Raw genomic sequence first — 21,004 nt, 5'->3', positions numbered from 1 at the left:
TATATCTCTTTGCAAATATCCCCATTCCCTGGCCAGGACCCGCATTGCCCAATTCTGGTTACTAATTACCCAACTTGTGTGGGGTGATGAGGTCCTTTGTGTGAGTTGAGAGACAATTACTAGGGCTTATGGGTGGGGAGGCTTTGTGGCCCTCGACCCTGACCAGTTTTACATTGTAGTGCAGGCCATTTATGTTATTTACTGAAGAGGCCCAAACTGTCTCCCGAGTCAGAGAGACCTGCTGTAGATACACTGCTTTACCACGGCACTAGCTATCTTGCTACTGTGACCTAATGGGGCCTTGAGACGAGAGACATTTTAAGGCATTATCAAAATGTGCTCTAGTCCAGGGACCCAGAATTTTAGTGGGGTCCTCCAGTTAGATCACAGTATATTCTTTACACAGGCCTGCCCTGATGACCTTGAATCATTCTTAAACATAGATTGTTTTAACTACCATTTTCTTTTCATTCATTTTTAATGCAGGTGATGTGTGGGAGAATTTTTATTTTTAATTTTTTTTGCAACTCCCAGAAAAATGTTCCTTTTAGGACCAAACAGGACCTCACATGTGAGAAGTGGCAGAGGTTCACATAGATTATTTACAATAACATTAGCATGCTGCTGCTCTATTACAATATTGAAAACATGCATCACTATCCCTGAATATTAGATGGGAACACATTTAGAATTTGGACCAGTATGGTTGTGCAGTGTCCATGACCTTGCCAAAGGGGACATAAAGAAGCTTAAATTGGATAATAAATTCAAATCTGTTCCAAACTGTTCCAAAATACATTTGGTCCCTGATTGAGACCATGCACTGCACCAACTCAGCAATGTGGCCACTGGCTAGGAGCACTGGATACAAACTGCTTTATTCCCTGCCCATGCCTTGTTGTAGAACCAATTGATGTCTATGGGCACGTTATTTTAACAACTAGACCTGATGATTGTGCCCTTTAGCATAATAACATTTTATTCTGCTTCATTTTATTATTTTAGAATTCGCCACATTTGTGGTGTTTTATTTTCTTTATCTAGTTATCTATTCTAGCGAGATAGGATTGTTGGCACAAGTGGCACACTGCGTCTTTAACATTCACAGAAACACACATACTTTTATGTGTGGACATTTTCTGATCACATCAGTTGTTTTATTATAAAAACACTTACCTGTTCCCTGTTCCATACATATTAGAGGGAGATTCCAGCCAGATTACCACAACTGTATGCTGTCTGACTTTGCCACAGCTACTTGTTGAGACCAGTGGTTCACTGGCCTGCAAGAGGATGGTGTCTCTATAAATACCAGGCACTTCACCACTGTCATATTCAGGTATGAGGGATGATATTTTCCCGGGGGGGATCCTGAAGGGAAGATTAGGGCTCATCCTGCTGTGCTCTAACATAGCTTAGGTAGGAATTGCATGTAATGTACCTAAGTGACAGTATGGTGGGACTTTTCATGTGTTTCATTTTCCTTGTCACTATTTTACTTCTAGTAAGTTTCATCATTCTAATTATTGCATTTCATGATGATTCAATAAACCCTATTGAACCATTTCCTACCTCTGTTTGCCTTTGCATGTGTGAGACGGATGTAACTGAGAGAAAAGGATGAAATCTGAACCACCATGATTTCCATGAGAAGTCATCATGTCATGTTCCCGGTGCCACAAATCATCCCTAATTTTGGTGGAGATGAGGCTTTGCTAGCTGGCTGAAAACGGATTAGACTAACAGTTGTCACATGGTGTGGGATTGGACTCAGTTGCCCACAATTCAGGTGATGATGCTGCCCAAATCCATCAGCCTCATTGATACAATGAGAGCCAACGCGACAGCCTGTCTTTGATAACCCATCTTTACCTCGAACTCTGGATGGTATGAGATACACTGCATTGCATTCTCAACCCCAGGGATGGGATTCTCAGCTCTGCCACATGATGGAAAAGCTCCTTCCCCTGTCAGTGGATGACCCTAGCATTCGACGAAAGACTGACCTTTCGGTGCCCATTCCCCCAAACGTTTGGGGGCATTGCTGCAAACAGATAAAGCAAGTATCTATTAATCAAAGACACAGTCTCACTCACTTTAATTTTATTAGTTAGGTTTACTACACTCCCCAATGCTTGCACCGAATTGACCTGCACCTAACCTGCCTCCCTGAATAGTCCTTCAAGTCTCTGGCTGCTGATACAGTTGGTGACATTAATGGCTCACTGTTCCTATGTGCGGTGCTTTCCACACTTCTAGTTAAGTCACTGACATCTCTTGCCCTAGAAGAAAACTAGAAGTCTTTCTGTTGATTTTTGTCTGGCACCACTGGGTGCAGGCCTGGCTCAGGCGCTCTCTTCCTAAGCACCAGGACTTGTTAAAAGATGAGACATTCTGTAACAATCTAGCTGAATCGTAAATGTTGCTGCATACTTCCACTGCAAGGTCTAAAGACAAATGAGACCCCTTTCAGGGATACAAGTTAATGCAAATTCCTTCCCTGGATTGATCCCAGCCCCTGCAGGTAAAACAAAACACACTTCTGAAAAGTGTTGAGCCAGGTCAGTCTGTCAATTCATGACTGGTTCTCATGATTATTCTGTATTGCTTTAGGTGTTGAATCATACACACGCAGTCAGTAAATGAGACACAACTCAATAAGGAGATCCACACCAATCTCCAAACATAGCAAGTATCTTTATAGAAATGTAGGCACCTGAATCAATACAATTCGGTAAGTATGTTTTGCAAAAATATTCTCTGCAGTTTTGAAGCCACAACAGTGAATTTTTTGGGAGCTGCAATGGTATCCTATGGAGGAAAAACAAATACTGCAAACAGGTACAGTACAGCGACCTACGGGACCAATCTCCTGGACTCAAGGTGAGTATTAGGCAAGGGACAGGAGCACACCAACAGGCCACACTGGGCAGCACTGGGTCAGCCGGATGCATAGGTGTTATACAGCATTGGTTGCCCAATGTTAGTCAATAGGGGTCGGTCTGGTTGAAAAGAGGCTGCAGGTTTGGACAGGGAGTCCAGTCGAGAAGAAGCAATGGGTGGATTCAAGTCTTGAGATGCTTGGGAACTGTGGGACACCTTCGGTCCTCTTTTCCATTGGCCAGGGGCAATGGGTTCAGAGACGTCCTGAGTCGCCAGGTTTTCTCGACTTGCAGTTGAGGGGCCCTGTGGGCAGAGGCTGCAGACGGGGCCAGTGAGTCCACAATGGGCAGGGGGACCACATTGGTACCATTGACCCACTTCAACTTGGGCTAGGTGGCAAGGGTTCAGTGGTGCTTTCTGGATTTTGTGGTCCCAAGTCCTTTCAAGTTGCTTGGGAGCCTGTAAGATGCAGGGAAGCAGCTCTGCTGCTCCACAGGAGTTCCTGGGTCTTTGTCGGAGGCAGAGCAGCTTGCAGACGAATTGACTTCGGCACAAGTAGGTGGGATCAGCAGAAAGACCAGCAGTGCTGGGGCCAAGTCAGGTGCTTCTTCCTCAGGCTTTGCTTTTGCAAGCAAGAGTATGATTTCCTGGTGCCAGGGGCTCCCTTAAATACTGAATTTAGGGGTGTTTCAAGGTGTGTAGGGTAGTAGCCAATGGGCTATTTACCCCTGGGGTCACTACATCCCTTACATGACCACTTTCTGTGGGAAGTGGGCATAACCCTGTCCCAAAGTTCCTAAATCTGCTAACAGCAAGATGGCAGATTTCTAAATGTTGTGTCCACATCAGGGTGCTCATCTTAGGGGTGGGACAGACCTGAGGGGTGCACACACCTCTCTGAATACTAGCTTTCCCGCCTGTCCAGGTAACAACTGTGCCCTGGGGTAGAGAGTGTCAGCATCTCTCCTTTGAATGAAGCCAGATCTGCATACCAAGGGCAGTGGACTTCCTGCCTTGGAATGCAGATTTGCATGTTGTCCTGTTGGCTCAGGTGTGTAAACACTACTCCCAGAGCAGGCTTGGTTTTTGACCACCGAGAACAAACGCTCTCACCTTTGGGGGTTACAATCATGTCTGGTGGTGGCTAAAACTAGTCAGTCCACACACTGGTAGTTGGTAGGTTTTCAGGGGGTACCTCTAAGGTGACCTCTGGGTGCAAGTGTTAATAAATCCATCACTGACATCAGTGAAGGTTTATTAATATGAGATGTTTGATACCAAATATCCCCATTTTCAGTGAAGCTATCATGTAGCTGGAGAAATTGTAGTCACTGGTGTCCAGCACATGTACTGAAAATGACTTCCCTGTTCACTTACTATGTCTAAGAATCATCAAAAACTTTGCTGGGGCATATCTGCTCTTGCAGATATGTCCTTACATTTAATATAATGCACCCTGCCTTATGGCTGTAAGGCCTGCTTTTAGGTGCCATGTACCTTCCAAAAAGTGGGGGTGACCATGTTAAAAAGGGGCACCTCTTACATGAGGGTCCTAGCACACCTAGTCTCACAACACTACATCTCCCCCTTATAAAATAAGAGTTATATCAGTTCTCCTCAATGAGTCGCCGAGGCGCTTGCACTAGTCAGCCAGATCAAGTGGTATGAGGTGGTGGAGATACACTCTTATCGAGCACCAATGGTGTAGATGCTGATGCTCGATATGGACGAGCCCCTTATGATGGTTTTTGCAGGATGCTGGGCCATCACCATGTGCCTTGCGCATCACCAACTTCAGAGGTTCAACATCAAACTAAGCCTCTGTTATCTGCTTTTGTTTCTCCTTGACCAGGACCCAGTTATTTTCATTGAAGACTGTCTCCTGTGTTTGTCAACACTGATCTGCATATGTCTTCATTTTTTAGAAGTGTCCAGTCTCCTAGCTTTATCAGTATCCAAGGATTGATCCACTGTCCACTGTGGCAATTTGGTTTACATAGCTCTCCCAAACAGTAAGGTGGCAAAATTCTCACCAGTTGTGGAGTGAGGAGTTGAATGATAAGCATGGAGTGCCTGGCACAGGGCTTGTTTCAGTTCAATTCTCTCCATTGCCACCCACTGAATTACTTTCTTGAGGATGCCCATGAATTGTTCAATAACTCCATTGGCTTGAGGCCACAAAGGTGTGCTCTTTTGATGCTTGACATTCAGTTTGACTAGAAACTCCTTGAACTCTTGACTGTTGAAAGGTGAGCCATTGTCAGATTTGAGAATGGCAGATATACCCCACACTGTGGAGATGTCGTCCAGCTGCTTGATGACCTTCTAATGGGTGGTCGATGGCATTTTTTCCACTAATGGAAAGTGTGAATATTCATCAATGACTACCATGAGTTGATATTCCTTTCCTAAGGTCTCAAAGAAATCAACAGCAACTCTTTCCCAAGCCTGTGTAGGAAGGTCAGACATTGTCAATGGGTGTTGAGTCACTTTTGAGGAAAGGCAGTTACAAAGATGACACTTCTTCACTTCCCTCTCAACTCGCTCATCTAAGTGCGAGAACCATACTCGGTCTCTTATGGCTGCCTTTGTGGTTACAATGCCACAATCTCCTTAATGGGCCAAATCAATGACTTGCTGTTGTCGGCAGACAGTTCATTCTGTAAGTTTTTAAACTTTTGAAATTCAGTGTCATTCTTCAGAGGTCGAATAATCCTTTTCCTCCACTGAGTTGAAATGATGTCTCCAAGAATGAGCATTTTCTTGTCGGCATTAGTATCAGCAATGATCTGTTCAATGGATAAGGCTGCAGGCATGCTGGACTTTACATTGAAAATGATGTACTCCTCAGCTGCTTTAGATGTCGAACTGTGTCTGTTTAGAGGTAATCGTTAAAAAAAGTAATCAGCAGGATTCTGATATTTACCCGTCTTGTGCACAATCGCATTATCATACTCTTGCAGTCTAAAACCCCACCTCTCAATGCGAGGGGGCATCTTGAGTTGCAGGTTCCAAAAGATACTGAGTAGCCTTTGGGGGTCTGTAATGATGGTAAAACGTTTTCCATATAGAAATACATATGAATGTACGTAGACCGATACAACAGCCAGACTCTCCTTCTCCGGCTGAGAATTGTTCTGTGTCAGACAGGCTTCTGCTGGCATAGGCCACAATGTGCCTCTGAGCATTCAGGTGACCATGATGTTGAGCAAGGATTGCCCCCAGCCCCACCAGGCTCGTATCTATGGTGATCTTAGTATGTAGCTTGGGGTTGAAATACGCCATCTCAGTTGCATTCTCAATTGCATGCTTTATTCACATTTCACACCACTGAAAAGGAACATCTCATTTCATAAACTCTCAATGGGGCACTCATTGTAGTGAAATCACATATAACAAATGTACTGTGCGAAATAACTGCCCATGTGTAATGATATCTTTATTTAACCAATGCTCCATCTTGACCACAAGTTATGCAATGTGTATTTCGCTCATATTTTCACTCTTCATGATCTTTCCCCTGAAGGGATAGAGCATAACATGGAGGGGTGTGAGTTAGATAAGGATGTCCAAGGATGATGTTTATTGTACGACAAGGAACGGTTTGGTCTTGGAAGTAAGAGTACCTTGGGATGTGGCCAGTCTTCAATGTGCCCTTCTCAAAACCAATCTGTCTTAGCCAGCGTTTGAATTACAACACACTGCATGGGGAGGGTAGATTTTTAGAATTCTCCTCTCTGGCTTGTTTAAAGTACATAAGCGGAGGAAACTACACAACTGTGGAGCAATTGAACTCAGGAGGGAAAGGGACGCTGTTGCCTCACCACTCCCTTGAGGGTAGTTCTCTCTTCACGGTCGACTGGGTTCATGTCCTTTTGCTGGCAAGGAGATGAAGCAAGCGAGCCCCATGATGATACATTCTTTTTGATTATTATTTCTAGCTTTGCATTGTGCATGACTAAATAATCATTGTATATGCAGATATATAATCCATGATTAAAGTAGTGTATTTTCATAGTTTGTTTTCATGAGCATTATTATTCTACTACTGTGATTATTTTTGGAAGTGTATTCATGTTGCTGCATTTGACCTACATGATTCCTCTATTCAAACCTGACACAATGCTTTAATAGATTTATTACTTAGACTAAGAGCTCTGCATTGGGGGAATTCCTTTTATTAGTGTTTCCTCTCAGTTTAAAGTAACAGCAGAACATTTTTATTTCACTGCGGTGACTTTCTTCAAATGTGGACTCGTGTTGTACATAATTGAGCCTTCTTATTGAGACCTTGCAAAGTGCCATGATAAATTTATTTCACGGACTGAGAGGGTTGCATACCAGAAATTCCTTTCAGTATTTGTGTATTTCTTCTTAGTCTGCAGAAAAGCAAAACACCATGCCTAAGAAGGATCACAGCATGGTCTCATCTTGTGGGGGGCAAGTAGCTGACAGCGCTTGCATTTTATCTGGGTCAGGAGTAATACCCCATCAGAGAACATGTATCCAAAGAATCTGTTTGTTCTTATGAAAGTCATACTTTGCTGCATTCGGAGTGAGACCGGCAACAGTAACTAATTTGCATAATTGTGTAGGAGCTTTGTCATGTTCCTCCTTTATTGCTCCAAACACCATTATGTCATCATTGTAGTTGAAATCATGCGTGACTGGTTGAATTATGGGATGTATGACATCCAGAAATATTTCTGCAGCTGAAGACACTTCAAAGCTCAATCTTTTATATCTGAATATCTGAACAAACCAACATGAGTTGAAAAAGTGGTAATGTACCTACAGTTCAATTCCAGCTTGGGTTGGTGGTATCTCTTGTTCAGGTCAAGATGAGAGAACACTTTGGCACCATTCAACTGCATGATCATGGGCGGTATGTGTGGACCAGGATGTATTTCTCTCTCAATTGCTTGTTGGGTTGGGGAGCATCAACAGAGATGTGCAATACACCTCCACTATCATTTTGGGCACCATCACTATGGGCAAAACCTATGTCATAGGACCAGTGGAGCACTTGATGATGTAATTCTTCAACGGCATTTTCATTTTTTTCTTAACAGCTTTTTGCAAATGAAAGGTAATTCTATTGTGCCACTGAGCACCACGGCGGATTTCCTTGTTAATTTGAAGTTGCACTTTCATTATTTTGAGTCTTCCAAGGCCACCAAGTAACTGACTTACAATTTCAGACTGAGTGTATAAGTTGCAATTGAAAGATATCAGGCCCATGTCAGCAGCAGTGGCAAAGCTGAGCAGGCATGCACTGGACGAAGTGCATGAATTGATGCTTGTACAGACACTGCTTTGTATTTCATTGTTGCTGTGAATGAGCCTTGACTTTGCAACGGTTTAAACCAGCCCACATGTATACCTTCATGTTTGACAAGTTATGTCATAGAACAGAGTACAGGTTATTAAACTTCTCAATTACCATGATCTTAATCAATGCACCACTGTCTATGATGAAGGTTATGGGACAACTGTTTTATGGTGATATTAAGGCAGGGTCCAAATGAACTTGTTTTTTTCATTTGCCAATTTATCTCTATCATTTGTTCTTCCTTGCATGCAGCCAACCCAACATGTGCCTGCAGTCCTTTGGTTGACATCATCATCGCATATCCATGTTCCTCGTTGATAATGACTTTGAAGAGCTTTTATAGGATGAGCTTGATGATGATCAACTCCATCAGGTTTCTACTTGTCATAATTGATTTTGCTTTTTAGCCTTGTGGGCATGACAAGTACGTTTATGGAACTACCTGGCGCCCATTTTCTCTTCAACCCATTTGGTTTCTTTTTCACCTTGCAAACCATTATGAAGTGGTTTTGTTTTCCACAGCCCTTTCTCATTTATCCCATGGATGGACATTTGCTCTCATGGGATATGAAAATCCTCATCGGAAACATACTTGATGTCAACTTGTGTGCATCTGCTAAGTGCTTGTGCTTGCTCCTGATGGACAGTGCTGATTCATTTGTTGCTATTCCAGCTTCCATATCGCCAGCTTGTTGTTCTGCTCTTTCATCGGCTCTTGCAGCTATTAGTGTTTTTCTAAGCTGAGCATCTCTCTCAAACATACATCTTCTGAAAGAGGCTTACAGACAGTTATCAATGGCTCTAAGGCATATGGGGGGTTATTACAACTTTGGAGGAGGTGTTAATCCGTACCAAAAGTGATGGTAAAGTGACGGATATACCACCAGCCGTATTACGAGTCCATTATATCCTATGGAACTCGTAATTCGGCTGGTGGTATATCCGTCACTTTACTGTCACTTTTGGGATGGATTAACACCCCCTCCAAAGTTGTAATAACCCCCTAGTCTCTTCATCGTTAAATTCACTGAACTTACAGTGTTTGATGAGCACATCAAACCTTTCAACAAGGTCATCCATTGTTTCTCACTTGATTGAAAATGTACCTTTCATAGTCGACGTTTGGTATCACATTCAATTTGTCATTTAAAGCTTCTTTAATCTGACAGTACAATATTGCATCAGTCTGTGAGATTTTCTTGAAGGCTTCTTTTACTCCACCACCGGTAAGGTTCTTTAAATATTTAATGATTTTCTCATTGTCTACTTCTTCAAGGGCATCTATTAAGGCATTGAACACCTCAAACCACGTGGTCCAGCTGGTGCCAATATTCTGTTTCTTGGCAGTGTCAAATGGTGGTTGTGGTTTCAGAAATGCAGCTGCCTCATACTACTGCTGCCTGAAGTATATGGTGTTCAGGTGACAGCAGGTGCTCACTGGTGTCAACTGCAATGTCTGCACACATAGGCTGCATGTTTGCACTTGGGCTGCCTTGTCTGAGTAGAGGTCATGAATCATTGTCCTCTTTCTTGGTGGTGTGTACTGATTCTTTTCCTCACACTTGATCACTGTCACATTTAGCTTTTTTGCATCATACCTGGCCGTCACTGCCTTTAGTATTTTGCTTCTGTCAATAATGGCTCTGTGGTATGAGGCGCCACAGTGTTTCTTCTTTTGGCCGCAGCACTGGATTCATTTGAGCCTTTTGAACACTTTCCTCCACAGGGCCTTCCACTTCTTTGAGGGCCGTATAAAGGCTGGAGCAGGGTTTCAATTCCACACACGCCAAACCTGACCTGCTTCTGATCGAGCCAAGCGCATTTGGCATTTTGGACAAAAGCAATCTGCTGGGTCATTGCAAACATTCAAAGAGAGCAGCCTCATTTCTTTGGGGCACGTATACCCCTCACTTGTCGCCAGTTGTAGCATCCTTCCAATCCACGGAGCCTGCAAAGACTTTGCCACACACGGAGCTCTTGATTAGAAATCTTTATTCCTCAGCAAACAATCACACACTAAATAACTGCTAATAATCACACCTTAACACCTCCCAGCAGGATATGCAGTCTGTCTTGTAAGTCTGTCCTGAACCGCAAGGGTGTTAGTGCACTTAGTCCTACAACATCACACACTGTACAGTAAAAAGGGAGCAGTGCAAGAAATATAGACTGGGAAGGTGAAGCAGGGAATGACCCTTTCACATTGAGCACCACATGCAACACGTTATACCAATATGTAAAATGTATGTGATGGAACCATTGCATCTCTGCTGGTGTATATTATTGATGAGCCCACAACCTAAACATCGCATAATTAATTATTTAGAAAGGGTATTCTTGTGATGCGTAGGGATAGCTGACTTCTTTGTCCATGCTGCAAGGCATATCATGATATCAGTAGAGTAGGGTCTAATTACAAGTGCCATGATTGCAGTAGTGTTAATACCACATCATCCTAGTTACTGATATCAGGATTCCTCTTAACTCTGGCATGTGGGATTACCAGGGATATCAAATTCAACCCTGACAATGCACTGAGGAATGAGGAATCACTGAGGAATCAGGAAATGTGGGTCCAGCTCCCCTGCTAATTCCCTGAAAATTTCCCCACAGAGTTTTGGCTGCGTTGATTAGCTAACATCTACAGTTGAATGTAAATAGGTCCATGGTGTTCCCATAAATCTCCTAATTCAAATGGAACTGGTATACTGCTACTGCTGGACACATCAGAATTAGAATGGCCCTCACAATGAGGCCCATACTGGTGAGAGGTTGGGTAGTGACCCACATCTGATTTCACAAATGTCGTTGTTAAAGAGAACAAAGCGCCTCCTATTTAGGACTATGGGCTGATCAATATGTCAACCTTCAAAGAATGGGCAAACAGTTGACATGAACAAAGCACCATGACAACAATACAGTTAAAAATAAGGAACATAAAGTCTGTAATCACTTTTTGTAACAGGCTAATAATTTGATAAGAAACATAAAATAAAGATGAAACTAAATTGACAAGCGGTATATCAAAAGTAGCCAATTAATATTAGTATAAACATATTTAGCGTCAAACATTATTGGAAGACCAAAAGTAATAAAAATATATCCAGGAAAATATTAAAAGTCTTTGGGCCATATTTACAAGCCCCTAACACCACCTTGCACTGCCCTCGTGTAATTATTTTTTTTATGCTAAGGCGGCGTTAAGAAGGCTTTTCTCCCGCACCCCATTTACAAAGTGGCACAATGCTCACATTGCACCACTTTGTAAACCCTTGCGCCACATTATGCCTGCACCAGGCATAATTTATGCGGGGGAGGGGGCGTTTTGACGCAGGGAGGCCTGAAAAAATGGTGCAGTGAAATTTACAACATTTCAATGCACCATCTTTTCCATCATTTTTAATGCTTGCTCAGAGCAGGCATTAAAATGACGCACCCATTTTAATCACTGGTCCTCCCTGTGCTCTGCTGCACTAGCGTCAACATTGTTGATGCTTGTGCAGCAAAGCACCAGAGTAGCATCAAAAATGTTGACACTATTGTCCTAAATACTGCCATAGCGCACTGTAAAGTAAATGTTGCGCAACCATGGTGTTGTTAGGTGGGGCAATGGGTGACTCAAGAAAAGTGGCGCATCGGGACCAATGCACCATTTCCTTGTAAAAATGCTCCAGAGTATCATAATCTAGTTTAAAAAACGTTAGCAATAAAAGCTAATTGTAAAATTTCCAATAAAAGATTTAAAAGGAGCCAATTTCCCTTAAATTCCCTGGAATACAAATAGGCAAAAATTGTTACAAATGACAACTATGAAAATGAACAGGAGAAATGGACCTCACAGCAGGGGGACCAATAAATAAAACATATTCTCTGCAGAATACATTGGCACAATAGATTTTAGTTGAAACTCAATGGAAAAAACAAAATGCACAAATATTTCGAAGTTATTCCTTATCAGAGATAAGTGCTTGGCATATTTGAATACTGGTATTTGAATATGTGTCTGGTATATTAAAGAGAAAAGCAGTCTGATTTGTTGATATTTCGACCTTTTAGGTTAAAGCAACAGAGACAGGAGCCTTCAGGTTTAATGTTGTTTCTATGAAATACTTTTAGGTTTCTTGCAACATCTGGTGGTGGTAGTCATTCCAGAGAAATTGCTGAGAAAATATGAGGGCAAGAATAAAACTGAGACTGTGTGGAACATTTCAACTGGTGGCCAAAACACTTAAATGCAAAGCACTAGTACACAGTGGCGGCTGAAACTGAAGATGGGTTGCGGGGGGATAAAAAAGATAAAATAAAAAAAAACACCTGTTTCCTCCGGGGATGGGTTGTCTCCTCCGTCCTCTTCGTCGTAGAAGCGTACAGGCTCCCTGACTCCTCTCAGCCAATCATGAAGCTGCTATCACCAGCATGATACCATGATTAGTGTGAGTGGCCTGCTTCGGAGCTCACAGAGGGAATGAATGCCTGTGCACTTTTTCCTCCCGGCTGTACAAAACAGCTGGGAGGAGAAATGCAAAGTACGCATGTGTGTTTGGCCGGCCCACATGGCCAGCCACACACATATGCACACTTTTGGTACATAAACTCCTCCCTCCAACCCTTCCAGCCCCACCCCACCCTAATGTGGCTCAGCTGAAAAACAAAATGATAATAACACTCCGTGATCACAGGTTATTGACAGTAGAAGTATCATATGACTGTTCAGTGTCCACCTCCTGCCTTATGTTTCAGCTACTGTCAGCATATTCACCAATTTTCAACAAGCCTGCAGTGCTGCTTTTAATGGGATAGTAGTACAAATAACCAAAAAGGCAACATTTTGAATTACATGGGGATGCTTATTTTTACCATGACAATGACAGGAGCTAAAACATTTTATTCAACAGCAAAACATGCCTCAGATAGGCTGCAATATTTCAATTTGAACTGTATCCGCTTCTCTGAGATGTCCCAATTCACATGATAGGACAGTACTAACACTCCCTAACAGGGCTACAATACATTTAATGATACAACACCTGAACTTTTTAAATGCACTGTAAGGCTTTTAAGAGAACGGTATGCTTCTGAGAAGTTATGGTTGGTTGAAATATGCCCTCTGTACAGGACTGTTTTACCCTTATTGAGAGTGTGAGAAATTAGGCTGTTGTTTGAGGTGTGTGTGAGCCCTTTTCCAATCACAATAAATATCTGGATGAACCAAAAAAAGTTAGTAAATTGTCCTGTGGTTAGCTCTCTGGTAGCTTGCCACAAAAGCAACCAGGCTTAACGTAGAGGTGATGTGTAAAGTATTTATGCAGCACTTAAACAGTGATAAAGTACAATCATGTCAAAAGAATAATTCCACACCTATTTGAAAAAATAGAAATAGAGTAACATATAACAAAATGTTTGACACCAAAATATGAAAATTCCAATCAGTAAAAATTGAGGTATGAGTCATAAAAGTTTAAAGTGAAAAATAGAGCCTAAAACATCAAAGCACCTACTGCAGACATGTAGTCGCGTGAGATTGGGGCATAGTTGAAAGTTGTGGCTGATTGCAGTTCAGATGTACGAAGAGGATTGTGCCCAGTCTCTGCTTATCTTACTTACAAGAATATTTGAAGGACAATGTGTGAGAAAGTAAAGTTCAGTGGGTCAAGGCAGCTGTGTCCGAGAAGAAAGCATAGTTTTTGGGGAGCCGCTGGAGGAAGTTGCAGTGAAGATTTCTACATTTCGACTTAGTCTCTTCCATGTAAATCAAAAGTCTCCAGAAAAACAAAGCTGCAGACTATAGCCAATGAGGGCTTCATGAGGCCAGATACCTCGTCTGCAAGGAGCCCATGAACAGGATTTGCAGCTGTGGAAAAGAATGTAGCCCCAAGTTTTGAATGTAGGCTATCTAGGCATCTTAGTACCACTTCCAAGGATCCAGGACTGGATGGGCACCTCTTGGAGGATGAGGACTCACTCAGGCTTGGCCCAAGTGTGAGTTCAACATGGTTGTATCCTTTTCTGACTGGGAAGCTTTCATCAGGAGGTCGGCTAACTAGTTCAGGAGTCACTCTGAAAGTCTTGGGTTCAAGCAGGAAAGCAGGTCTCAAGCAACAGGGCAGCCCTCTGAATGCACATGGCAGGTTTCAGGCAGGAGAGCAGTCATCTGAAATACACAGCAGGCCAGAGGCAGCAGGGCATTCATCTGAGAGTCCTTCCGGAGGTCCAAAAGGGAACTGAGAGTCCTAGATTTATACTTGGTACCAGCTATGAAGTGGATGACACTTTTAGAGTTTTCTCCCCTCAAGAGTGTCTTGAATGTCCTGCCTCCCTGACCTGGCCCCATGCTGTCTGTTTTCACAATAACCTAGTGTGAAGTTCTTTATATGTGAGTGAGTCAGCTGCTTTGAAGTGCAAGTGGGGCTGTGCACAGCACCACCCACCCATCCTGCTAGGATGGCCCATCCTACCAACACCCACTGTGTAGCTGTCTGAGAAGAATGCACAAAAGCCAGTTATCAACTACAGTTGGTCATGTGATCCAGGAACAAGTTGCAGGCCCAAATGGTTAGGATATGAAAATGCCAACTTTCTAAAAGTGGCATTTTCAGAATTGCAACATCAAATCTGACTTTACAATTAAAGAGGATTTTGAATTGCAGTTAGACACCAAACATGAGATTTCTCCCTGCTCCCAAACAAATATTACCACTTCTTAAATGTAATAGGGTAACCTAAAGTTGTCCTATGGGAGGGGTAGGCCTCACAGTAGTGAAAAACACATTTGTGAGTTTTTCACTACCAGTACATGAAAAACTTAAAGGTACATGCCCAGCCTGTTTAATACAATGCACCCTGCCATATGGGCTGTTTAAGGCCTACCTTAGGGGTGACATATTTATATTAAAAAGAGAGTTTTAGACTTTTATTTTGCCAGGTCCAATTGGCAGTTTAAAACTGCATGCACGCTGCCATGGCAGGCCAGAGACATGTTTTAAGGGGCTAACTAGTAGGTGGCACAATATGAGCTGCAGGCACACTAGTAGCATTTAATTTGCCAGACTAGTCTGTACTCTATTCAACTTTACTATGGTCTTAGAAATAAACCAAATATGCTCATCAGGTGTAAGCCAATGTTACCATGTTTTAGTTCCAAGCACTTTAACAGTGGATAGCAATAATAAAGTGCACAAAAAAATTGTTAAAGAACAGTGAGGCAGACTTCAGTGGGTGTTAGGTGTGCAGAACAAACAAAGAGATACATGTTGATTCTGTGCTCAAGAAGAATGCTGGGGTGCTTCCAGAAAGTGTTGTCAGTGCACTGGCTGTTGTATGGAGTGAGGGTTAGTGGAATGACAGCAGGGGACTGATTCACTAAGACTTTCTAATTAGTTCTAACCTACTCTTGCAGTAGTATTGCTTTACGTTCGTATTTCAAGGGTGTTACCCTTGACTTATGCCTGCCTAAGTTGCGAAGTTTAAAATTAAGCTAGGAATAGTATGAGTACATGGGAGTACATGACAGAAAAATATTTGTGAATCAGGCCCTGTGGGATTTATGACAGAGAAGGGTTGTATAGGTTGATAAAGCTTAAGAAGTTTCCTTCGTGCCTTGAATTTAGCTGTGATCCTCATATTAGTTTGAAGTTAGGTATAGGTGCTATGGGGAACATGCATCATTGGAGCCAAATAGTTTGTGTTATCATAATATTGAATATGTTAGTAAGAAACTATGGGGCATATTTGAAAGAAAGTGGTGCGTCCGTTCCAATGTACCACTTTTGTTGCGTCGCCCCTGCCCCACCTAACGACACCATGGTTGCACCATATTTACAATACTGAGCACCATAGCGGTAGTTAGGACAATAGCGTCAAAATCTTTGACGCTATTGTGGCGCTTTACTGCACTAGCGTCAAAAACTTTTACACCAGTACAGCAAAGCACAGGGAGGCCCATTGATTAAAATGGCTGTGTCATTTTAATGTCTGCTCTGAACAGGCATTAAAAATGATGAAAAAATTGCAAAGTAACATCTAATAAATTTAACTGTGCCATTTATTCGGGCCTCCCTGCGTCGGAACGTCCCCCTTGTATACATACATTGTGCTTGGCGCAGGCATAATGTGGAGCAAGGGTTTACCAAGTGGCGCACCACAAGCATTGCGCCACTTTGTAAATACGGCGCGGGAGAAAGGCCTACTTAAAGCCACCTTGCAGTAAAAAAAAAATATGCTAGGGCGGCGCAAGGGTCTTGTAAATATGCCCCTATATAACTTGCCCCTATTGTAGTGATGCAGGCCTTGCTTTTCACTTAAAATGTGATAGGACTACAAGCCTCACAGAACGGCAAGGGGTTAATCCACGGGAGTGCAAATTGACTGTAACGTAATCAAAACACACCTATACACAGCGATTTCGTTACTATTTATCAAGAATGGGCAGACCCATATTTGTGTGTTTAAACCTTAGGATGCACACACGTACATATATGGGGTAACGGTTGCCCAAAGATTGGCAGCTTTGTGAATTACATGGCATTCACAAGTGTAGTAAACACGAGTGCCTATATGCAGTTCATTATTTAATCGCCCCTGCAGTGTTGGCAATTTCTGTCGAATATATCTACCACTGCTCTTTAGACTTATTAAAAAATGCTTTTACCTTGCCCATTTGGCTGGTTTGTGCTGCGGGTTCCCGATCCTACGAGTGGATAACTCTGGCCTTTTATATATATGCACACGCTCTGCTCTATCTGCAGAAAGTGAACAACGGCGGCCTTTTCTGTTGAGTTCATGGATTTCACGAGATTTTTCCCTTTTCATCGTGGCCAGTAGTGTTATGAATGCTCTAATCTGACTGCGTTTTTTTACTCTTATTTGTTCCATTTGACGGTGACACTTGACTTTCTATTGTAATTTGTAGCACATATTAGTCCCCAGTCACCAACAATTTTCCTAAAATATCTTTTGATGCGCTCGTCGTTTTTTATATTTTTGGCTAAATCCCTTCCTTTCATTACCACTACGAATTGCTTTATTTTAATTTTATTTAGAAAAGAGCTCCTTTCTAAGCTGTCCTATCTCTTTATTCTCATCTTTTTACTAGTGCGTGTGGATATTCAGTCTCCCTGGATGGGTTTTGGCATAGAACTATTGGGCTGGAGCACATAATTATACACTCGGGTCCCATTATGAGCTTCCCTGAACTCCTTGGTGAGAATATGGGGAAAAATTAATAATCCCGACCTCAATCTCCCATGAGGTAATGGGGATCACGAGTTAATAGTTCCAGAATGAGGAACAATCTTCCAGACCTCTAATTAGCAGGTCCTTTTTTAAAGCACGATTCCCAGAAGTTTAACACTCCAGGGGGCCAGATATAGGTAGATATGGTTTTGTGACTCGCAAATTGCCAAATATCCAACGAGTTGCAATACAAACAAAAAAATGAAACCATTTGGTTTCATTTTTTCAGAGTAGCCAGTGGTCCATTGGGGACCCCTTCCCTTTTGCGAATGAGTTAGCACCCACTTCTGCATCGCGGTGCGAATCGCAAATATGAAGGGAACACCCCTTCCTATTTGCGAGTCGCATTTCAATTTTACGAGTCGGTACTGACTCGCAAAATGGGAATGTGCATCGCGATGCCCATTTTGCATGGCGCAAACTGCCAATTTCGCAGTTTGCGCCATGCAAAATGGTTCCTATATCTGGCCCCAATTTACCACCAGCTCCAAGCAGATCGTAGAAAGCATCAGAGGAGCCAGTGCAAGCCAGACAAACGCAGGCCTATTGTGACCATTTAAGATGTGGCTCAGGTTAGGGCAGCATTTTCCGTTCCCCACATCCCATGGTGCTGAAGGGGCAGGACTGAGTTTCTGCCTGCAGCCTCAGTCACCTATTCATGGCTTTACTGGGTCAGGATCCACACCCAGGAAAACCAGATTGTGTTTCCAGACTCAGTAATTTCTGGTCTAAAAAGACAAGACCATTCATAGTTACCCAGAACAGCATCCCCCAGAGACACTGCTCTGGGTGACTCAAATCAAAATGGGACTCTTGATGTTGGTCTTGTGCTTCAAAATCCTAAATAGAACAATGTATACATATCAAAGAACACATTCTTTCCCGAGTAAAGATTTTGGACACAACTCATAAAGATTTTGCTGTGAGTAGGTGTGACTTATTCCTGTAGTACTTCCTGTAGTACTCCTTTTACAACAACAACAAATTATATTTTATTTCGGCTAAGAGCCATAAAAGTAAGCAATAAAACATCATATCATAGTTGAGCAGTATGCCAGTTACAAATGGAAATCAGCAACAATTACCACATTATGCATTAAGAGCCTGAATAAATAATAAAATCACTTTTTATAAAACCAATGTAAAACAGACATTATTATAAAAATCTTTTGTCTTATGGTGTTAAATATGTAGTACGATGACCAATGTATCTTGGCTCTGGTCAATTTACAACTTACTTCGTAAGATAAATAGATAAGTAAAATCTAAAACCGATATGTTAAAACACACAATTATAACAATTCTCTATTTCTTATTGCCCATGCACTTTGCAGGTATCTTGCGACAGAAAAAACTATTTTGTCATTTGTGTCAGTTATGAAGAGACGTAAGGCTGTGTTCCATTCCCTTATCCCCATTAGCCTATATAACGGGGCAATCCACTTCTTCCTGGGCACCAGATATCTAGGGCAAAAGAACATAAAATGCGCGAGTGACTCTTTTGTTTTTTGGCAATGATGACAAAATATTGAGTTACAGTCCTCCACGCTCCATCGTGCAGTGAATGTCTTAAGCGGGAAGATCCCTAATCTAAACTTAATTAAAAGTGTTTTGTTGCAGGGAGGATTTATGTTATCCTTTTATATTCCTGGAATTCCATAGGAAGCCTGGGTCACTCCAAAAGTAGTTGTAGCAAATTATTGGTGTTTTGAGAAAAACAACTGCCTTGAAACTATCAGTTCCTTTGTTGGTTATGAAGTTGGGCTCTAGATCGGTCTGGCTGCACTACCGATAATTAAAAAGGATTGTATGGCTTCTGATGTAAAGTAAGAGGTGGAGCTCGATACTACAAAGTGGATTCCACAAAACCACACAAAAAAGCCAAATAAATCTGACGTGGTCATTCAATGTTTTTAACCCATTGGTCACCATGGACCTAATGGCTAAGTCCGGTGGCACAGTGCTGAGGCTGCATGGACGTAACCATTACTTCTTGGGACCAGCCCTCAGGGGAAATGCGGGAAACCCAAGGGCGGGACTGGAAGGGGAATCGCTTCCCCTCCCACCCCTGACACTTCCCCCACTCTAATGACATCAGCACACATTTGCACACTGACATCAGAGGGTGCCCGACGTGCTGGAAGCCATTTGCTTCCAGCGCGTCATCAGAAGAGGAGTTGAGTTTCTCCTGTGTTCAGGGGGTGGGATTGCGAAGGAAGAGGCATCAGTGGAAAGGAAAGGCTTTTCCTTTCCCTCAATCACTGTTTTAGCATTCCTGCTGCTCGATCGCGATGCAATCTGGCAGCAGGAATGACACTAGGCACCAGGGATCTTGTTTTTGTGTGTGTGTTTTTGTGAAGGTGAGAGCCCCTTGGGCAAGGGTTGTCCCCTAAAGGAGGCAATATATTTTATGCCATTTCTTCCCCCTTTGGGGGCAGATCGGCCTAATATTTTCAGACTGATTATGCCCCCAAGGACGGGGGGTGGGGGGGGCAAAAGCCACTAGAAACCAGGGATTGTTTTTTTTTTTTTTTTTTTGTGGGGTGGCCCCTTGGGCAAGGGTCACCCCCCAAACGGGACAAAGCACTATTTGGCAGGTCTGCCCTCCTTGGGGCAGCCTATTTTTTTTTTAGGCCCCAAGCCACTTAGAGCCAAGGATATTGTGTGTGTGTGTGTATTTTTTGTGGGGGGGACGGCCCCTCTGGCAAGGGTTGCCTGACAAATGGGGCAATATGTTTTACGCCATTTCTGCCCGCCTTGGGGGCAGATCGGCCTGTTATTTTTAGGCTGATCTGACAGCCACTGTAAACCAGGGATTGTTTTTTTGTTGTTTTTGTTTGTGAGGGGGTGGCCCCTTGGGCAAGGGTCACCCCTCCAAAGAGGACAAGGCACTGTTGGCAGTTCTGCCCCCCCCTTGGGGGCAGATCAGACTATTTTTTTTAGGCTCCTCTGCCCCCAAGGGGGGTAGAAGCCACTTAGCGCCACGGATCTTGTGTGTGTGTGTGTGTGTGTGTGTGCTTTTTGTGGGGGGGCCCTTGGGCATGGGTCGCTCCCCAAGGGGGGAGCAATATTATTTACACCACTTCTGCCCCCTTGGTGGAAGATCAGCCTATTATATTTAGGCCCATCTGCCCTCAAAGGGGGCAGAAGCCACTTAGAGCCAGGGATATTGTGTGTGTGTGTGTTTTGTGTGTAGGGCCGCCCCTTGGGCAAGGGATTCAGCACAGTACTATCGGCCTAGTTTTTTTAGGCCCTCTGCCCCCGAGGGGGACAGAGACCACTAGACACCAGGGAAAATGTCTAAATGTTTGGTGGCGGGGTGTTTGTCAAATGGCGAAGGGTTTGCATTTGTGATTATAACAATGTATTTCTCCTTTTTGTTCTAGTTCAAAGCTTTTGCTTCTTTTCTGTGGCTCATTGCGGTTTTGGCAGTGGTTGACCTGTGGTTTGCGTAGTTGCATGTTTTAGGTAAGTAAAAACAATTTACTCCAAATGACTATTGTTGCCATGCATGAATGACATTTTATAAGTGGTGTACTAAATGCAGGATTGTGAGTG

General features: G+C 42.9%; 1 protein-coding gene across 2 annotated transcripts in view; it reads right to left on the bottom strand.

Annotated features, from left to right (window-relative positions):
- The window catches only part of LOC138283467 (gamma-crystallin M1-1-like), a 58,046-nt gene extending 41,155 nt beyond the window's left edge, over nt 1-16,891 (bottom strand). For both annotated transcript variants that reach the window (XM_069221424.1, XM_069221422.1), the window contains exon 1: nt 16,863-16,891. In XM_069221424.1, coding sequence (XP_069077525.1) covers nt 16,863-16,871 — 9 coding nt within the window. In that variant the 5' untranslated portion in view covers nt 16,872-16,891. The remainder of the gene's footprint in view (nt 1-16,862) is intronic.
- Nucleotides 16,892-21,004: the final 4,113 nt, after the last annotated feature.

Source organism: Pleurodeles waltl, chromosome 3_1 (assembly GCF_031143425.1).
Source record: "Pleurodeles waltl isolate 20211129_DDA chromosome 3_1, aPleWal1.hap1.20221129, whole genome shotgun sequence".
NCBI classification, from domain to species: domain Eukaryota; kingdom Metazoa; phylum Chordata; class Amphibia; order Caudata; family Salamandridae; genus Pleurodeles; species Pleurodeles waltl.
The sequence above is the reverse complement of the archived record's forward strand: the minus strand, read 5'-3'. Positions and strand labels throughout refer to the sequence as shown.